The following is a 20,375-nucleotide window of genomic DNA, read 5'->3' on the forward strand; positions in this document are numbered from 1 at the left end:
CCGCCGCCGCCGTCGCCGCCGCCACCGCCGCCGCCACCTCCTCCACCTCCTTTCTCCTCTCGCGCACTTTGCACACTCACTCCGCGAATACGCGTTTATTTATTTACAGGGGGAGTAAGTCGATTACGTGTTCTTGCCTAAATTCACGTCCGTCTTGACATATCGCAAGACGCGTCGTTATCGGGCGTTGAAACAACGCTCGGCGTCACGATGCTCTTACTTGTCGTCTCTCCTCGAATTTTCGTTAACCGGCCTCTCTCTTCGATAGAGACTGCCCTCTTAACCGAAACAAAGAACGACGCTCGAATGGTATGCCCTCTACCGAGCATTTTGACAGTTACTCTCCGCTTGGCGAAAGATACTGACCAATCATCGTCCTTTTTACTTTGCACGACCTCTCACGACGACCGGATGAAAATTTGATTGTGCTTAGTAAATTTACCTGGCCCGACTAAGTATTAACGCCACGAATGAAGGACAATACTATCCCAAACCTAACGTATATACGTTCGCGAATTTTCAAAAACTGTTTTAACACAATGCCAGATGATCTTAACCAGAAGAAATAAATTTTTGTTTCTTATTCGATTATCACAGATTATTCTCAAAATATATCAAATATATCTAAAGAAAACTAGAAACTAAAACATTTTTTTCTATTTTCTACAAATTTCATCTATGATTAAGATAGAAACTATAACGATAAAAAAAATCTGCGATGTAATTTACCGCGTACAAAAGCCATTAACGTTAACAAATGCCTGCATTCGTTATAGTTTACAAAAATAAACTTGAACGAGGAAAAAAATAATGAATAAAGTAGATATTTAAAAACAAAAAGGGCAAATTGAAAATTGAAAATTACAGTTTACATCATTATTATAAAGAAATATCTCCTATTTAGAATAAACACGTATTTAAAAATGTAGTAGAATATTTCCTTGAAAATTGTAATGAAAAAATAAATAATATAACGCATACTCTTTTAAAATACAAGTCTGTGTTTCGACTAGTTTCCTACGTAATTAAATGTCGTAGTTTGAATCGCCAAATTTTGGCCCTGACACTGTTTTGTCGAGGAGACCTACGCATCGATTAAACTTTCTATTTAGTCGATTGATAACTACTACCGACAATGTCAATGACATTCTCTAATTAGACAACTAGTAGTACAAGATTTAAACTCCTACTAAATCGAATGCGTTAATTATATCGAAAGATAATAAACAACAACGCGAAACTATGAACCAATAGACGATAATGTTTAATTATTAAATTATAAAATATTTTTTCATAAAAAAATACCGAAGATATTTGTTTGGATATAACCCAAATTAGTTTTATGTTTCAAAAGACTCAAAAGTCAATCTGTTTTATTAATCTTGATTACGCGACATGGAAATTAAACTTAAATATTATCGATATAGTAAATTTTGAGAAAGTTATGATAAAAACGCCTAAAATTTCTTGATTGATATGATATATATGACAGCATCATTGACATTAAAATTTAGGTATATGACGGTCAAAACTATATGCATTTCAATATTAAGCCAAATATATACGTACGGACGAGGAAAGAGATACGTATTTCAATGCATTGTTTCTTGGATATAGACATATCTTCATTATAAAGTTGATCACATTTCCATTGATAAATATATATATATACATTTATATATATATATATATATACACAGACACACAGGCACACACACAAACAGACATTCTATTCAATGACACTAATATAAAACATTGAGTAAACATATCTCAAATATCCAATCTCTAATTCTAATATATTCTAAAGCTATTGAAATGATAATTATGCTTACCTGGCCATTTCTGAATTGTTGTTGTTGTTGTTGCTGCTGTTGATGATGAAAGAGGGCAACTTGTTGCTGTGCTGTCATTTGATTATTAAGGTAAACTAAATGTTCTGTTCCTGGTGCTCCACTCTGCACAACAATAAAAAATGCAAATATTAGTACAAGATTATAGAATATTTTTTTTATTAATCTTGATATTAAGTAATATACAACTTACTTTAAGTTGCATTGGATGGATTTCATAAGGTAAATGAACATTATTCATAGTTTGCAGACCCAATTGTTGTGGTTGATTCTGTTGTGGTACACTCAGTTTAGTAATGGGATATTTCCATTTTTCTGGATTCTATAAATCATTTAAATTTGCAATCAAATGAAAGCAACAGATATACTTATCTATAGTACTTTTGGAGTATCAAAGCATAAGTCTACAAATTTCTTTTTTCTCCTACAATAGACCATCTAATATATCTTGAAAAATATTTTGTACGCTTACATTATCAATAATAGCATCATCTGCAAGAGCCCAAGCACGTGGTGCCTGTTTTGTTTGGAAAGCTGAGGACTGGGCATTAAATTCTGCTTCCGTAGGTCGTTGAAATACGTAACCCACCATGGCATCATCTTGAGTTCTGTTCACACCAATTTGATGTGTTTGACCAGGTTGTATACGCATACTATCACCACCAGCCATTACTTGCCCACATTGTTCTGTATCCTATTAATAAACAATTATTTCATTACTTCAAATTTTCCTTATTACCCTCATAGATAATTTATAGTTATATTAAATGAATAATAACTTTTGCAGATAAAATCCAAGTTTAAATCAGTGTATTTGAATTGATATAAACTTAAGATGTACAAATCAATACATTATTTTGAAGTACATAATACTAAAAAAATTACAATTACTAAAAAAATTACAATTACTGAAAATTGTTTACTAGGTAATTGTTTACTAGTGTACATACAAAGAAGGACTATCATATCAAATTTATTAAAGATATCATTATAAAATTGTTAATAACTAATGTATATATTATAAAGTACGTCATAACTGTTTAATCAATCATGGTATCACAGTACTCTAAAATATACATATATTAGTATTTTATCTATGCTTTATCAGAAAACTAATAGGAACATAAAACAATAAAATCTCTTTTTGATATTAAAACACATATAATTATTCCTACAGTTCAAAGAAATTAGTAACGTATGCAGGATTAGTCTTGTTTCACTGGAGTAAGCAAGTTGATAAATGCAACCAAAACATCTTCATTTCTATACAATATCCTGCCATGATGGATTAAACAAAGCATAAGCATATGCAATATTTATGCATATGAACAATATAAAGGACTGTTTTCTCATGTTTCAACAGTAGAATATAACTTTCTACGTTAAATAATAATATACCAAATAAAAAATAAATAAGTACAATAGTAAATTTCTGGAGTAACGATCGAAAAATAATATTTTAGTTAGAAGACACATGAAATGATAGGTTATGAACACTTCGATTCGAGCAAAACTTTGTAACATTAAATCGTTTTACACGGTGTACTAATTACGAGACAGGAAACTAGAAAAAATTAAGATAAGTGCTTACTGTGGGTATGTGTCCATTCGCGGAAGGATGGTGCAATTGCATAGAAGGTGCCGGTTCACCCGCAGCACCAGCGCTACTCGCACCGAGCCACTTCATCGTTCTGTCAATCTGTACCACTGCTTCAGGTCCGACGAACGATGATCAAACAGATAAGATGTTCCCTCACTGTGAAGGTTAGCTCGCTCAGAACCGGCGTCTGGAGCTAAAGGTAAAATCACCCGCTATGTATGTTCTGCGAGCATGTTCTACGTGTGACTCTTAACAATGTGACATCTTCATTGTTTCCACGACGACGAGAACGGCAACGATAACAAGAATAATCACTAAATAGAATCGTATTTATGAATGCCTGTGATTGAACGCTAGACAGTACAGCAATGGCAGCTGGAATACAGCGGTGCTGCCGGAATTTTGACAACACTGCCGGACACGGGGAACAAGAGAACACAAAGAGAATTGTCGAACCGAATGCAACTTTAAGTCTACACGGCTCCTCGAGTTTTACCAAACGACACAACCGCTTCAGCGACGGACGAATGAAACTGAGGGGATGCCGAAGAAAAAAAAGTGAAACATGCAAAAAACGACAACTGCTTGTTCATCAACGGACGAGAGGGAATTAAGGGTAGGAAAGTAGAGAGGGGGAGGAACCAAAAGATTCGTAAAATTAGATTCTTTGTATCGTTGTTGATGTTAACAAATCCCTTTCCCCGAAACTATACCAGGTACGATAATGGACGTGTTCCCTCTTTCGATTTACGTTACAAGCTTTACCTCAATTACTGCGATGACTATAGTCGAAATCAATTGACAAATATCGTTCGTTTCTTTCTATACTACTCGATATTTTCACAGTTACTATGTACGCTTCGGTCTTTCACACGCTCATCCCGTAAAACTAAAGCTTAAAATACACTATTCACAGGTATGTACATCGAAGTACTGGCACACAATGTGCGTCCACCGGCATACGCGTGTTTCGCGCGCAAGGATGCTACGAGATTTTCAGAAGGGATTCGGAGGGCAAGAGGGGAGGGGAGGGTAAAGAACCAACCCGCGTTTAGAAATACCGCGACACGATACCAAACCAATACGTTATTTCTGTCAATTTCATGCTTTTTCTAATCGCAACTTCCAACTTGATTTCTACTTTCACCTCAGCAATCAGTTCGTTAATAACACTAAAACTAACGTTTAAACAAAAGTTCGCAGACTTTGTTCGGCGTTAATCGTCCGTTTCACATTTACACAACGCCGTACTTAAAGTGTCAAGATTCTAGGTTATACGACAAAATCATGGATGAAACGAATAGATAGCGATGTTTCATGTTAGACTTAAACGTAGCATATTACCGCCATCTGATATAAAAGTCGTGTTTTAAAATTAATTGTTCACACTTGTAATATTTCATATATGATCGATTTCTTAAATATTAATCGAATTGTATAGTTTGGAGGATAATTTGAAAATGTACGTGTAATACTGTCGATAAAATATTTCACATACTTTACGATATTGTGCAGCTAATTTGTTAAGTGAACAAATAGCTAGTAATAATTTTATTCGAGAAATTCATGTTTGAATATCGTAAAACCAATGTAGCTACTGGTTAGAGTCTATGGTTAGAGCATTTAACTCTCCAATGCAAACGGCTCATAATGTATGCGGAAGAATTGTAAATTGTAACTCACACTGTCTGCTCTTGCCATATGAAACAGTGTTTAATGACTGTACCCGCACATGAAAAAAAATTTGACAATTTGTTGCAAAGAACTTGTTCCTATGATTACGTTGATGATAACGAATGTTCTCTATCTCATATTTGAAATCTTTTTATAGAAATGCTGAAGCACACGGTAAGATTGATATTTTATTCAATTCGTCAACATAAGATTATTCGTGGTTTATATAAAAACATGTTAATGTCAAGTTTTCAATGATAATTTAATAATATGTCTTGTATTATATTTTTCCTTCCTTTTTTAACTTTGTTTCATTATGTATTACCTTGTACATTCATACTTCCTACTGATAAATTAGTTTTATTGAGGATAATTTGTACTGTTATTGTGAAGTTACACCTACAATATATATTTCTTAATTGCCTGATAAAGGAGTTCAAGTAACTCTTTTCAGTACTCACAAAATACTGTCTTACAACGTACTTTTAATATTTTACTTTTGTTATATAACAGTTGTCGTGTAATACAATTTTCCATTAAAAGAGTGATAATTTTACATTTATAGATGACGTAATGCGACTCATCAAATATAATATAATTCTATTACCATAATATAAAATGGCAACATTTTGGTCAGGGAGACCTGGTTGGTTAGGGAAAGTAGGAATAGCATTATTGGCTACATGGCTTTTGGTACTAATAATATCAGTATCACATATCTTTAAGGCTAATAATTTATCATCCAATAATGAGAGTCCTACAAATAAAGAAAATGCTCAACGTTTAGCTCAAATGGTTAATGATTTTGAGATTCTTAAGAGACAAAATGAAGCATTAAAAAATATAATTTTAGGGTAAGTTTATACCAGAAATTATAAAAGCAGACAGATTTATTTGAAGTTTAAAACAAAGAGCACTGTGATCTTTTCGTTGTACAGGATAACGTAATTTCCAGAGAAAGATCAAAATCTATTCAAGGAGACCATTTAGGTTCAATACAAGAAAAACTTGAGAAAGTTTCTCTTTATGATGATTTGTTGGATCATCAGGATAATATTAAGCACGGTGTCCCTTCTTCTGAATATGAAGAATTAAGAAGAATGATAAGAAATAATATTCAAGAGACATGGTAAATATAGCATCTAAGGTATAGTTTGTCACTGTATATGAAAATATGGGAATGTTACATGCGGTACTTTAATATTTTGAACAGGTATTATATTAATGCAGAACTAAGTAAATTTAGGAAAACTATTGATAAACTTAATTACGAACAAAGAGAAAAAAAAATACAGGACACATTAAAAAATGTTTGGGATCATAAAAAATCTCTCATAATAGACATTGACAAATTAATGAAAGCAGATGGCTATGATGAATGGCGTAAAAAGGAAGCAAAAGAATTATCTGATCTTGTACAAAGAAGATTCAGGCATTTACAAAATCCTAGTGATTGCAATAAAGCAAGAAAGTTGGTTTGCAGTTTAAACAAAGGTTGTGGATTTGGATGTCAGGTAAATAAAAATTATCTTAAATAAAATGTAAGAATTTATATAAATCATTACAAATGAAATTTTGTACATTATTTTGTATTTTAGATTCATCATATTACATATTGTTTCTTAGTTGCTTATGGTACAGAGCGAACATTAATAATTAGATCTAAAGGTTGGAGGTATCACAAAGATGGTTGGGAATCAGTCTTTAAACCACTTAGCGAGACTTGTGTATCTACAATTGGAGCATCACATGCTAACTGGCCTGGTGACTCATCTAAACAAGTCATTTCATTGCCAATTGTGGATAATGTTTATCCAAAACCAAGGTTTCAACCACCAAGTGTACCAGCTGATTTAGCTTCAAGGTTAGAGAAACTTCATGGCCATCCCTTAGTGTGGTGGGTAGGACAAGTTTTAAAGTATTTAATGCGACCCCAAGAACATGTGAAAAGAACATTAGAGAATGCCAAGGAAAAACTAGGTTTCAAAAAACCTATTGTTGGAGTTCATGTACGGAGAACGGATAAAGTTGGTACTGAAGCTGCTTATCACGATATAGACGAATATATGGTTAAAGTTGAACAATATTTCGACGAACTTGAACCAAAACCAGAAGTGAGAAGAGTTTTTCTAGCGAGCGATGATCCAAAAGTGATCACAACGGCAAGAAATCGTTATTCAAATTATGAAATAATAGGAGATCCAGAAATAGCAGAGACAGCTTCAGTTGCGAAACGATATTCCGATTCTTCTTTACAAGGAATAATTATCGATATACATCTCTTATCCGAATGTGATTATTTGGTGTGCACGTTCAGTTCTCAAGTGTGCCGTGTAGCATATGAGTTAATGCAAACATATTATCCAGACGCTTATAATCGTTTCGCGTCATTAGATGATATTTACTATTATGGTGGTCAAAATCCACACCCTCATCAAGCTATTCTAGATCATAAGCCGAGAAAGGAGGGTGAAATTGAATTGAAAGTAGGAGATTTAATTGAAGTTTTTGGAAATCATTGGGACGGTTATTCCAAAGGATACAATACTAGAACTAGTATGACAGGATTATTTCCTAGTTTTAAAGTTAAAAATCCAGTAGATGCTGTAGATTTTCCGAAATATCCGTATGTCCCTTTACAAGAAAACAGGAACGAGTAGGCATACTCTGAATATGTAGTGATCTTGAAAGCATTCAGATTGCTTGAAAAAAAATAACTTGCCTTCATATTTAAATTGTTAAAAACAGTAAAAAACTTCACAAACACGTATATATTTTACTACTAGTAAATGACAAATTTAATTCTTGCAAACTGAAACTATCTCAAATTATATAAAAAAAAAAAGTGAATTATTCTATTGCCTATGCATATGTATATCTTGAATTTTGAGAAGACCGTATATAGATATTCGTAAACAAATATTATAGAAAATTTTGAATACGTTTACGATCTTCTTACAAATTGAACTAAGGACATAAACATAAAAAAAATAAAAATGCATAGCGTACATGCGCGCAATATAATTAAAAATTTTTATATATTTTGATTGAAGTTACAAATTGTAGTCGTTATTTTAATAAGAGATTTTATTAGAATGTGATTGTATTAATGTATTACATTGCAACTCTTTAGCGAACTGAATGTATGTTTTTTATATAATGCATTTAAAATAGATACATAATCAACATACAATATAAAACAAAAATTATTTGTGCCAATGCACTTGAACTCAAAGTATTATTTACAGTGGCAAGCCAATAATCAGATAAAACCTAAGTAATATGTCAATTTTTATAAAATTGCAAGAAGGTTTTATACATTATTAGTTAATCTCATATCTCTTAATAAAGGCTTGCATTATAATTCATTGTCATAACGTACAATTTGTACATAAGATATACAATATAAATTACGTACATAATAATTTTTTTGATAATAATAGAGCTTATACAAAACGCATAATAAATATTGCATAAATTGCGTAATATGATAAACCTGAAATGCATAGACATCGAGCTGGGCTTGAGGCCTATCTTATTATATAATTAAGGATGTTTCTTGTATACATATTGTAATATATTTTATACTATACACCAAACGTAAATGAGAATTGTTATATTATAAAACTGAATTTGGTTTTTAATAAATATTTAATTCATGAATCTTTTGGTCAGAATGTGTTATTACATAATTTATTTTACATTTTGTAACATTTTCATTTTACAAGTTAATTTAAAAAGAAATATGGCGAAGTTAATTGGTACAAAAGTTTAACGTCATCGATATAATTTCATGATAACATCACTAACTTCAGTTCAGTAATGTCGTAGAATCATAATAGTGTTTCGCGTTGTTGTTTTTAAGTTTGCAATTATATGCAGAAAAGATTTTGAGGATATGGCACAAATTTTTCGTGTGTATAAATTTGAAGTACCTACATTAATTCATGTTTTCTATAGAAATTATAATCAAAGGTTAGAATCTGAAAATAACATATTTCACGTATATACATGTATCAGTTAATGCTAAGTATGCTTTTTAAAGACGTAAATATAATTATTACGAAGTTTTGCATATTTCTTCAAATGCAACCCAAAAAGAAATAAGAGACGCTTATATCAAATTATCTAAACAGGTATAAGTCATTTTTTTATGTATTTCAAATATTTTTCCAATTATGTTTAATTTCGTGGTATTTTAAAATATTTAAAGTATATAGCAAATAAATGGTAATTTAAGTATTTTTTTAGGTGCATCCTGACTGTGGCAATAAGGGAAATCATGATGAGTTTGTGAAAATAAATGAAGCCTATAGTATTTTAAGCAACAAACAGAGCAAACATAGTTATGATATTGGTTTGAAGGAGAATAATATTCGTGAAAATTACTATTATCAGAATGCTGGGTATATTTTTTAAAGGAACTACGTTTATTTTAAGAATTATTTTCCAAAATTATTTTTAATCGTTATTATAATTATATTCATTTTCAGATCTTATAATCGTCACCAATATGTATACAATATGTACTATCCAAGATATAGAAGAAAACCTTCTGAAGCAGAGAAAAGAAAAGCAATTATATTGTGGGTGTTCCTACTGACTATAGGATTACTAATTCAATTGATACGTGTTATAGTATGGTCAAATGCTAGTCAAAATGCAGCATTAAGAAAGAGTCATAAGATTATGCTAGAGGTTGAGAACAGTAATAAAAAGTTTGAAAATAAAACACTCGAAGAGAAGCTAGAAATGTTGGAAAAAATGATGGCAGAAGGTATCGTGCCTACGGATGATAAATAACACATGTGAAGGTATATTTACTTGGATTTACATATTGTAAAGTAGAGAAATTTTTAAAAATTTTGCTGTATGAAAACATACAATGTGTTACACGAAGTAATACATGTGTTGTAAAATGTTATTTTTTAAGTAGAATAGGTCATATTTTAAATTAGAAAAATTGTACTTATAGATGAAAAAATTGTTTATAATAGAAATTATGCTTATATACAAATCATGTGTCATCTTTATTTTTGTGTATAAATTCATTACAACAGAATACTAACAAATTCATACATATTTTAAACACATTCAATAAAATTAGGACGTGTAACTTTTATATATCTATTTATGCTGCTAATAATGCAATATTCATCTATTGTTTAAATCAAGTGTACTTCTTAACGTGCGTGTTATTTCTTAAACTTTATTATTGTTGATATTTTGGCACAATTCGTTTTTATGGCATTGCGATGAAATAATTATAGAGATATCAGATTAATTCATAGAAAAAAAAAATGTTTACAAAAGAAAAGAAACATTCAGAAAAGAAATGTATCACGTGTACGGATATTTGATAATAAGAAAAATATAACGTAGATATAGGAATGCGTTTCTGAGTTATACTCGATTTTAAACGGGTACCTGATTTCAAATACGTATTATGACGCTTTTCACAATCTCTTAATGTACGAAACAATTTTTGTATGTGGCGATTCAGGGGAAAAGATAGGATTACCATCTTCGTCTAGATAATCCGCATAGTTGAGTTCGTAGACTCGTTCAAAGCCCATTCGTGCACATAGTTTCCCAGAAAAAGAGGACGAGCAGTCGGCACGTGCCATTTGAAAGCCTCTCTCTTTCCCAATTTCACTACAGACAAATTTTCGCGAATAAATTATTTATATACCGTTAAGCATTATTAAATATTAGTTGAATAATGTATTATATATAACAATATTTTAGTTAATAAAATGACATTGCAATTAATTCACTGTGTTCGTTACAGACTTAATTAACAAAGTGAGACTTACAGTGTTCTTTCTAGCAGCGCTTTGGCAACGCCTCTGCCTCGCCACTCACAATCTACGGAAATTATTTTAATTTCCAAGACATCCAACCCGTGGAAATTTTCTTCGCAATTTACTTTCTGATCCACGTGATGCAGTAACTGAAGAATTTTTTTGAATTTTGGGTTTCGACACCTAGATATGTAGTGTGGTTCTTCGTCGCATGGAGGATCCATCTTTCCTGCATTTAACAAACACAATTTATCGATTATACTCGCGCAGAATTTGCGTGCTTAACTCTAATTTATGTAGTAAATGTTTAATTTATTATGACGTCTCCATAAAGCTAAATGTGTTGTATAAATTATATTGCATAAATATCAGGTAGTTAATGTAATTCAGCCTTAATAATTTACATCTCGAAGGTAACTTTTTAACATCGGCTCTGCATTTAAAACATAATTATCTTTACACTAACTACGAGGATGTTTCTTGTTCAAGTTTCGCAATTGAAATTCTAAGTATTTTTGATCTACACCAAAAAGTTTATGGACGAAAATAAAAAACTATATATAGATATATAGATAGAGATATAGGAAACTGTAATTTCTCTTATATATTTTTAGCTTTATTCTTTTTATTTGAATAAGCATATGGATAACTAGATCTGTCGATAAAATTATCTAATTACTGTGATTGCGACAACTGGTAGCGATTAATAAGTCTCACGCTTGCTCGATACTGGCACAACAATTTATGTAACGTTTTCTAGTAGGTGTATCTACTATTTTTCTTTGAATCTTTTCTTTGTTTTTAATTTGATTCATTTAAATCTAACTCCTCAGCCAAATCATAAGATCACGCGAGTCTTTCAATACGATTCTTCCTATCTTCAGTACCGATCTAGTAGTATTAAACAATAGACTACTTGCTAGATGCTCAAACAAGATACGTCTCGTAAATATAGCAATGGCCTCCAAAGATTATGAACGAATATTTTGTACACTATTTTAAAGTATCTGCTCATCCTATTACCCTAGATTCACTTTAATATACAAACTCGAGGAATAATTATTCATCACGACCGACTTGTCATCACTTCTTATTCGTGGAACTTTTTAGCTCATAGCATATCATTGTTCCTGCTGAAAATAGAATGTTCTTGGTACTCGATTGTGTTGTTAACCCAGATATATCAGGATCTTGGTTAACACAATCGTGGTTCCAGCAGCTTTCGCGTAAATACCCCAATGAACAATGAAAACATTGTTAATATTCGATACTCAGAGATCAAATTCTTACCATTTAATACTACACCAACTAAAGTACCGTTCGGTACGACTGCTATCAGATTGAGATCGTTCTCAAGGGAAGTTAGACTATACTCCTCCAATTCCGTGCAAGTGAAGTCTTCTCTACCTGCTAGCAATTGGATCGATTGATTGAGCGGCTCGTCTCTGAAGAAGTACCGCTTGAGAAAGTTAAGTACCCTGAGCTTATCATCTTTAGTGACCGATTGAATCTGATAGTCCATGTCAGTTCTTTCGCTGTTCGCTGAATCAGCCAGCTAAAGCAGACAAGAAATTTAGAAAAGATTTACGAAAGTTGCAAATGTGTAAAGATTCGCATAAATTGTTCGATTACGCTTGTTGATAGTTGGTAGTTGGATCATTGCTTAGACAAAGTAGCAGCATATCTGATTGCACGAATTCTGCATAGCAATGTATGGTGCAACAATGCATATATAAGTAAACGTAACTTAATGCAACCAGGACAATAACAATTCATTGTTTTCGCGACAACGGGAATTGAATTAACGCTTTCACACGCAACAATTAACGTAGCAATTCGCGACGTGTTCTTATTTTGCGCAACGCTTTATCTTGATCATCAATGACCAACTTTGGCGAGGGCTGAATTACGGTTAATCTATTTCGATGCAATGATTCGTGACAGTTAATACAAGTTGAGTAGGTTTTGATTTCCAGAATCACAATTACGTCTTTTTCGCTGTAAAAGAATTCGTTCCACCATCTGTACAGGACATTAAAGAAAAGCCTCATCAATAATATTATACTGTTATTACCATATTGTACATTTTCTCGGTTTCGCGATTTAATCATTTCGATGTAGATATTTTTTTAAATTAGTTATTGACACCCAATGTATATAGACAAAATTATCGAATATTATCGAGAACGTGATACTTAAGTTTGTATCGTTTAGAAAAATCTTATGTTTATTAAATCTACTATATTAACGTATGATCCAGTCAGGTCGGATACAACGAAAAGAGCTATCGCGCTAGTAAAATTTATCGCAATGCAATATCGTTGGATCTCCAAGCGAAAAATATTGCCAGCTTACCGTATACTTGACCATTTTCGGCACATCTTTCGCGAAAGTGGTTTGACTCTTGCCGACATCGCTACGAGCAGAATTGACCAAGTCCGTAGATAGCGCAGTTTCCATAATGTAATATTCAACGTGAATCTTATACGTTCGAAACCGGTTTTGTTAAAATTTCGGCGATGATATCGTTTCGAAACGATGACAATTGTTGATTCAATTGACCACTGAATGTAGAAACACCGTCGAGTTTGTCAATAACGCGAGGCTCGTTCTTGACGTCGAGGTGGTAATCTAACACTGCGCTTTGTGATAGGACGTCGTCAGTCTTATATACTCTCAGTACGGGCAAAAGCCATTCTTACAGGTTCAAGGACAGACGAATACTGTTTAGGATGCTTAGCGATCAGAAATATCGGCATTTGATCGTCAGCGTGTCTTGCTCGACTTTTTGTATTCTTATATTTTTTCGTTATACGTATGGTTTGTCTCTTAAGCAATCGATCTTTTCGCCAGGAAACGAACATTTTTCAAGCGAGATTGATATGCATCTTTTAGGAATTGGAAAGGATACTTTACATAACGTTCGCGTACACGTTCGATCATCTCTCTCGCGACGTATTTCCGTTCTTTCCGCTAATAATTAGTCGCGCGAGTTCCTCTTTCGAGTCTCTTGATTATCGATGATGTCGTGTGTAATTTACCATGGACCCAACAACCGAGGGAAGATCTAATATTTCAGATACATTTGTACAGCTTCTAGCATTTAATATCGCTTATGCAAATGAATCGATTCAGGGAGGCAAAAAGCATAAAAATAATATGCGTTAAACACATGTCCATATTTGCCTGAGACACGCGATCGACGTTTAATAGAAATTAAAAAAAAGAGTGAAATTACTACTTATGCCAATTACTCAGCGATATATCATAAGACCCTGGCGCACGATAGGGTCCTATAAGAATGAATGGTATTAACTAACTTGATTATCCTCGAAGCTGCCATGACATTCCGCGATACGCAATAAAATCCCGTACAATATTACAACTGTCACGTTTTCTCACAATTCGTGTACATATTGCAACGTGACACGGAAATATAACAGTTTCGTGCCTACAGAAAGCTCCAATTGGTTTTCCTTTCACATTAAAAATTTCTTAGTATTTGCGTCGGTGGACGAGCGAGTTCTTCCGCTCCGGCGCAAAGTGTTTAATTCAAGTTCAGTGTACATATGCGGCGATAGATAAGATAGAAAAATAATTGGACAACGTTTACCGATAAATCGACTTCCGTCATTCACGCGTTGACAGACATTCGTGACACTGAAAACCGATTAAACTCGCAAAGACGCATTCGTTTCGGAAAATCACCGAGTATCTTCTCGAACGTTTCGCTTTTACTTCACTTGGTACGGATCAAAACGTTCGCGTAGAATAGAAAGATATCGCGGTTTTATTTAAATGCAAAGGAAGGGGCTTGTGTGTCGGTTGCCAATGCACGCGTAGATATCGAATAGCTCGAACTTTAATACCGTCTTTCGAAATTGAAAGTCGATTCGCGTGTTACGTCGTCCCTTCGTCCTTTTCTTCCCTACCGTCGATCTACTGCAATACCAATCAAAGGCTAGTGGAGGCACCGTTCAAACTTTCAAGATGTAGATTATCGAATGTGCTGACTTTCCGCTTCGAGAAATGTCTGGTCACGTGGACCACCGTTTGTCTCGGCGATACAAAAGAAATCTGTCACGAAGCGCGAACCGGATTCGGAGCTGAGGTTATTTACCCTCGAATTATGTAATTCCACTGAATTATACGAAACGCAAAAGGTGCTCTGGACCAGTCACGGAACTGTCGTCGATCTAAACCCGCGAAGGTCAGCGAAGAGAACCGTAGCCATGCCTTAGGTGGCATTCAATGACGTCGACTTTTAGTTGCCGGGCATTGAGTATCGTTCCATATCCTCTTTCGATGTCATATTGAATTTAAAAAACGAAAAAAAAGATAGTAACTCGCAACCTTCAAGATCTTTGTAACAATGTGAAGCTCAGTTAGAGTTCTTGACCCATTTTTCTTTCATTTTTCTAAAGGCGTTTACATGGACATCCTGTCGGTCGTCCGGTGATCTTTCGATCGGACCTCCGATGGACATTGCTAGGTATTCTGTAATGGTCGACAACGCGAATACAATCACCGGTTTCTGCAGCCTTTGATCGCGGGGCCTGATAAACGAGGCGATCGCTAACGCATACGACAATGAAATATAACAATCGTTCGTTTCTTCTAGGAATCCTTTCGAACCGGATTCGATACGAGGTGTTAAACCGCTAACGATCTCCGTGGTCAGACAACGTTGACCTTTTTCACTATATCTTCCTTCTCGTGTTTTCTATCGTGTCTTTTCATCGTTCTACGCTTTCCTGAGCAAATTTGTTACAAATCATTCGCCGCTAGTCCGAGATGAAACGATAATGGTGCAAACAAGTTGGAACAAGTGCAGCCATTGCATCGCGTGATCCCATTGAAAAAAGATGAAAGGGGAAGGAGGTGGCGATATGAAAAATCGTGTAGACCGATGGAAGAATTAATTGTCCGACTTTGATTTATCTCGAAGGTGTTATTGTCAGCGACGTGTCGTTGCGTTTATGATTGATGCAATTATTTATACCATTGATGTGTTTCTTAGACGCGAATAGATCGGGTCTCTTTATTCAATCAGAACTTGAATTGCTTGAGAGGCGTAGAAGGATACGCGTATCGAATGCACCGTTATTTAGGACATTGAGTAACGTAAGCCGTATAAGTTACGGAAAAAATGATATTACAAATTTCAAATAGCAATGTTCATAGCTAATTCATCGAGTTTAAAAAATGTTGAATTCAACTTGGTCTGACCGATACGCATTATTGATTTATGCGATAGATTTTTAATGCTCATTAATAATCCCTTCCTAACGTTAGTCGATCGATCAATGATATATATGGTCGTAACTTAATCATCCATCCGTTAAGAGATCACGATACGTGTTACGTGTACACATAAATGATTCTCTATCGACTAGCAGAGGCGGTGCCAGATCCGTAAATGCAAACCAATCGGAATAAAGTAGCAATAATTGCATGTAAATTTACCTCGAGTATAGAGTACCTGCTTTAAAAAGTCATGACTCATAAAGTCAAGATGACTTTCTTTCTCTTTTTCCTTCGAACCATTTGCTCACCTATCAACAATTATCGTGTAACCTTTATTCAAAACACGAGACACAAATATATAGACGAGATCCTCAATCTACGCGTTATGATTCGTAATTTCATACACTATATATTTTCTATATACATATATATCTGTAATTAAAAAATTCTTGATATATCGTTGAATCAGCTGATCTATGGCAAAAATATCGAGTGACATTCATGCGAGTTTACCTTGAAACCGGAGTGTAACATGTTCTGCGTAATAAATCTATTAACCGACATATAAATGTATCGATTACCATTGAACCCTCTGTCGTACCCTGGAATTAATTGAGATTTACGCGGATAATTATACAGGATACGCCTTCGAATCGATCTATGCGCGGAAGTATGATTATTTCAAACGTACTAGATAGACTCACGTACCGTTTAATACCTGTTCACGTTGAGATTTTTATTTCGTAATACTGTACGAGTCGTTTGACAATAATAAGAGCATCGTTTTCACGTGTAAGTACCGATTAATCAATGTTTCGATCAATTCGAAACTTCTAATCAAAACTGAGCGGCAATTAACTTATATAAGTTAATGCCGTCTTATATAGTTTTCTGATTATGCAATTATTGAGTAATCGACGTTACAATGGAGTTGTATCTTTTATCAATCAGGGAACATATGCTGAGGACAGCTTGCTCGAGACGCAAAAAGATAAAAAATAATACGTTGCACTCGACTGAGTTCGTACAATTACGTTATCGCTCGCTGCACGACAATTACTTAAGTGTTGGGAAAAAAATGCGGATAACACGAACAGTTAGCTCAGCCGAGCGGTTTACGCAAATGGTTCGACCATTCGAACGGTGATCATGTTCCCCGTTTCCCTTTGTATAAATGTTCGTTCTCTTTAGATTCGATCGAATAATAATGCTCGCTAAATCAAATACGCGACATATCACGGTTTTTTCCTACGCAGTAGTCTTTTGAAACAACATCAAGTAAGCATATAGCGAAGAAAATTAGTATTCAAGCTTTGTATGCCCGATCACCGGCCATTCGATCGCGCTCTATCGTTCCAATCGAGGTTAATCTCGTTTAGAGTTTAGTCGAAGCTCTCTCCTCGTGCTTGTTTTAAAGATGTTTCCGAACGCGGCTGGATAACGAAGCTTCCAAAAGAATGCGAAACTCAACTTTTCTGTCGAACGTATTCGCTCGATGCTTATTCGTAGTCTCGCTATTTAATATAACAACGAGCACGAACGTCTCGATCGTAGCGTCACCCCTTTTGCTAAGAGACTTGCCACCTTGAAGCTCGATACGTGACACGCATGATGGAAAAGTAGCCAATACCTGGTCCATAGATGACGAGTTGGATTCACGCAACAAATTCAGAAACAGATAGGATATATAGTTCCCACTTCCGCTGGTCTTCCGGCGTTGCTCGGACGATCTTGATACGTGAAACTCTCCAAATTTGCGTCGACCAATCCAAATATCTAAATATCGAAGTTGAACCTCTTAATGCAAATATACCAAACGTGGCATTAGGATATTTTGTACATGAGACGCGTGCACTACTTCGAAAGCGGGGCTTGTAATCGAATTACAGCTGACACTGCCAGGACGAAACAATTCTTGTATACAAATCCGGTTGTCCGCGTCTACAATGCTTTGTTCATATTCGTCAATGTTTATATACTTTGGTCATATTCTCCTGTCCGTTTAACCTCTGATGATAAAATTATTTACGTAGATACGTCACAGTTAATTGTTCACTACTCTTTAAACTCGCGAACAGTGGCAAACTGATAATGCTATCTAACGAACAAAATTTCTTTAAAAAATCGAGTAATATCGAGAATTTAACATTGATTCAAAAGAAATATTTAGTAAAAGATTTAATAAAATCTTCTTAGCTAAGGTAAAATACAGGCGGCTATTTCTGTTCGTAAAACGAGATGCACCACGGATTCGTCCGAGAATAGAAGCCAAAGGCTTCGAGGAGAACACTGCCAATGTCGGTGATATATTTATTCGGCAACTCGGTGAACTTTCGCATCTTCGTTTCACGGAAAATGTATACCTTCGGTCAGTGAAACATTCGTCTTTGAACTCCGCTACCGTTTCTTTATCCGATAAATCCGGTGATCGGATTATTCTAACACGTGAGAAAATCGATTTATCGTTACGCGCAACAAACTTGTTGGATGAAACCAGTTGACCCGGCCATGTATTCGATAACGTCCAATTTCTATTGCCTATTTATATATTATATTAATATATGAAAGAAAAGGTATCTTTGTATCAAAATGTATTATTTTACACGAAATCTCCCCTTTTTTAATTTTTTCTCTTTCTCGATAAAATACGAACGTAACGACACACTCACATACCTGAAGAAGTAACGGGTTTTCCAGACGATTTTTCGTTGGTTTCAAACACACGCGTCCCCTTCGGTCTATCGCCAACTACGTACTGCCAACGTGAGAGCAACAGGGAGGGTCATTACCATCCAGCACGTAATGTCCCTTCGACAACAGCCCATGGAAAGGGTAGCCCCAGGTCTATTTTTCCATTGAATTTGATTAGGTTGCAAGATCTGGAACTATCAGTAATTGGACCCTCAATTCGATGGGTCGACCGATCATAGAAATGCTCCCCAGCATTCATTTAGCGATAACTAAGTTAAGCAACTTAACCGTCCGTTGCTTTACCATACACGCCGTGATGTTCGAGGTTTAGGTCAGTCTCTGTTTATGAGATAAAACGACGGAAATTTTAATTAATCCGTGATGCGTTATCGCCAGATAGCCTGGTACGGTTTAATATTTCAATCCAGTGTGTCAAATTCGTTATGATATCGACTCTGTTGTTTAACGCTATTAGCCCAGATTACATTCAGCGTATAGGTTTAACAATATTCTACAAAATACGAGATGCAGGATAATTATGTGTATAAATAGGAAATCGTATTAAATATCAATGATTCATTCGACACGTATGATTACCGCGACGCTTGTAATTACTATTTGCATAGCGTAATTACAAAGTATCATACTTCGGTAGACCCTGCGATCTATATCGATGAGATCAATTAAAGTCATCGATGGATTAATTTCAATAGGCGAATTAATACTCAGACATAGACAAATGTCAACTAATTGCAGTAGCGAAATGATTGATTACATTTTAGCGTAATCGAATTTTTTCAGCGTCTACGCGGCGAGCATAATGATATGCGTATAATGTACATCTGCATGTAGATATTGCGCAGCAATACGATGAATTGGTATGAAAAGAAACATTTTTCTATCTATTGTTACTAACACTTACTACCCATAAATAAAGAGAATAACAGGTTCTTCATTGACTGTGCAGTTTCTCTTAATTCGCGTTTCGTGCTCCAGTTTCTCTTTATCTCAACACATTGTTGCATTCCGCGCGTAAACCGCATTGATTTATTTCAAGTACAGAACAGTAACGTTATTTTGCGACTGACAATCCGCCAACACAACAGTAAGCAGCATTATTTCTTGCCATAAGCCGTGCCTCATGAATCTTTTATGCCAACATCCTTTTCTTAATTGCAGAAGAACGTTGTTTTATTACCAATACTGTTAAAATGATCGTACCATCGATTATTCAGATAAATTTTAATCGGCATGCGAGAAACAAAACTTAAAATTATACGCTTCAAACTTCCTCTCGGTAGTTTTCCTGTAATGCAAATTTCTCTTTTTATCTATGGCACTTGTTACACCGATGATTTTCTAATAATGCAACTATAGCGATCTCCTTGATATCGATCCTGGATCGTGTATCAAAGAAATCTTATTTGTCACTATTAATCACCACCTCCCGCTAACAATTCCGATATTATCAAGGTTAACTACAATCCCCCATTATAGTGGTGTTTTTTA

General features: G+C 34.5%; 4 protein-coding genes across 12 annotated transcripts in view; 2 read left to right on the plus strand and 2 right to left on the minus strand.

Annotated features, from left to right (window-relative positions):
* Positions 1–4,723, minus strand: part of LOC100742170 (pumilio homolog 2) — a 68,121-nt gene extending 63,398 nt beyond the window's left edge. For 3 of the 4 annotated variants that reach the window (XM_012394528.3, XM_012394529.3, XM_033318366.1), the window contains exons 1-4: positions 3,442–4,723; positions 2,323–2,544; positions 2,044–2,172; positions 1,833–1,955 (exon numbers count right to left, since the gene is read on the minus strand). In XM_012394528.3, the coding sequence (XP_012249951.1) occupies positions 1,833–1,955; positions 2,044–2,172; positions 2,323–2,544; positions 3,442–3,537 (570 nt within the window). In that variant the 5' untranslated portion in view covers positions 3,538–4,723. The remainder of the gene's footprint in view (positions 1–1,832; positions 1,956–2,043; positions 2,173–2,322; positions 2,545–3,441) is intronic. The other variant, XM_012394525.3, reaches the window with a different exon arrangement.
* A 223-nt stretch (positions 4,724–4,946) lies between these two features.
* Positions 4,947–8,530, plus strand: LOC100742618 (alpha-(1,6)-fucosyltransferase). The gene is made up of 5 exons (XM_003485945.4): positions 4,947–5,298; positions 5,690–5,978; positions 6,080–6,253; positions 6,338–6,638; positions 6,723–8,530. The coding sequence occupies exons 2-5, from the start codon at positions 5,743–5,745 to the stop codon at positions 7,782–7,784; spliced, it is 1,773 nt and encodes a 590-aa protein (XP_003485993.1). The 5' UTR covers positions 4,947–5,298; positions 5,690–5,742; the 3' UTR covers positions 7,785–8,530.
* A 340-nt stretch (positions 8,531–8,870) lies between these two features.
* Positions 8,871–9,997, plus strand: LOC105682145 (chaperone protein DnaJ-like). The gene is made up of 4 exons (XM_012394561.3): positions 8,871–9,099; positions 9,170–9,260; positions 9,376–9,530; positions 9,618–9,997. The coding sequence occupies exons 1-4, from the start codon at positions 9,023–9,025 to the stop codon at positions 9,925–9,927; spliced, it is 633 nt and encodes a 210-aa protein (XP_012249984.1). The 5' UTR covers positions 8,871–9,022; the 3' UTR covers positions 9,928–9,997.
* Positions 9,998–10,326: 329 nt separating this feature from the next.
* Positions 10,327–19,001, minus strand: LOC100740608 (dopamine N-acetyltransferase). 6 transcript variants are annotated; one of them, XM_033318372.1, is made up of 6 exons: positions 18,849–18,951; positions 17,822–18,070; positions 16,773–16,777; positions 12,219–12,484; positions 10,941–11,157; positions 10,327–10,779 (listed from the first exon to the last, which is right to left on the minus strand). In XM_033318372.1, the coding sequence occupies exons 4-6, from the start codon at positions 12,448–12,450 to the stop codon at positions 10,581–10,583; spliced, it is 648 nt and encodes a 215-aa protein (XP_033174263.1). In that variant the 5' UTR covers positions 12,451–12,484; positions 16,773–16,777; positions 17,822–18,070; positions 18,849–18,951; the 3' UTR covers positions 10,327–10,580. The 6 variants fall into 6 exon arrangements, with proteins under 6 accessions (XP_033174263.1, XP_033174262.1, XP_012249982.1 ...); XM_033318371.1 differs by having other exon boundaries at positions 17,822–18,182; positions 18,849–18,930; XM_012394559.3 differs by lacking the exon at positions 18,849–18,951 and having other exon boundaries at positions 17,822–18,200.
* Positions 19,002–20,375: the final 1,374 nt, after the last annotated feature.

Source organism: Bombus impatiens, unplaced genomic scaffold (genome assembly GCF_000188095.3).
Source record: "Bombus impatiens unplaced genomic scaffold, BIMP_2.2 scf_0091, whole genome shotgun sequence".
NCBI lineage: Eukaryota > Metazoa > Arthropoda > Insecta > Hymenoptera > Apidae > Bombus > Bombus impatiens.

Coding starts and splice junctions, on each gene's coding strand:
- LOC100742618 (XM_003485945.4), top strand. CDS start 5,743: ATGGCAACATTTTGGTCAGGGAGACCTGGTTGGTTAGGGAAAGTAGGA. Junction 5,979..6,079: donor TTAAAAAATATAATTTTAGG/GTAAGTTTATAC, acceptor CGTAATTTCCAG/AGAAAGATCAAAATCTATTC. Junction 6,639..6,722: donor GTTGTGGATTTGGATGTCAG/GTAAATAAAAAT, acceptor TTTGTATTTTAG/ATTCATCATATTACATATTG.
- LOC105682145 (XM_012394561.3), top strand. CDS start 9,023: ATGGCACAAATTTTTCGTGTGTATAAATTTGAAGTACCTACATTAATT. Junction 9,261..9,375: donor ATATCAAATTATCTAAACAG/GTATAAGTCATT, acceptor GTATTTTTTTAG/GTGCATCCTGACTGTGGCAA. Junction 9,531..9,617: donor TACTATTATCAGAATGCTGG/GTATATTTTTTA, acceptor ATTCATTTTCAG/ATCTTATAATCGTCACCAAT.
- LOC100740608 (XM_012394558.3), bottom strand. CDS start 13,388: ATGGAAACTGCGCTATCTACGGACTTGGTCAATTCTGCTCGTAGCGAT. Junction 12,484..13,283: donor CGAAAATGGTCAAGTATACG/GTAAGCTGGCAA, acceptor TGTCTGCTTTAG/CTGGCTGATTCAGCGAACAG. Junction 10,780..10,940: donor GCGCTGCTAGAAAGAACACT/GTAAGTCTCACT, acceptor ATTTGTCTGTAG/TGAAATTGGGAAAGAGAGAG.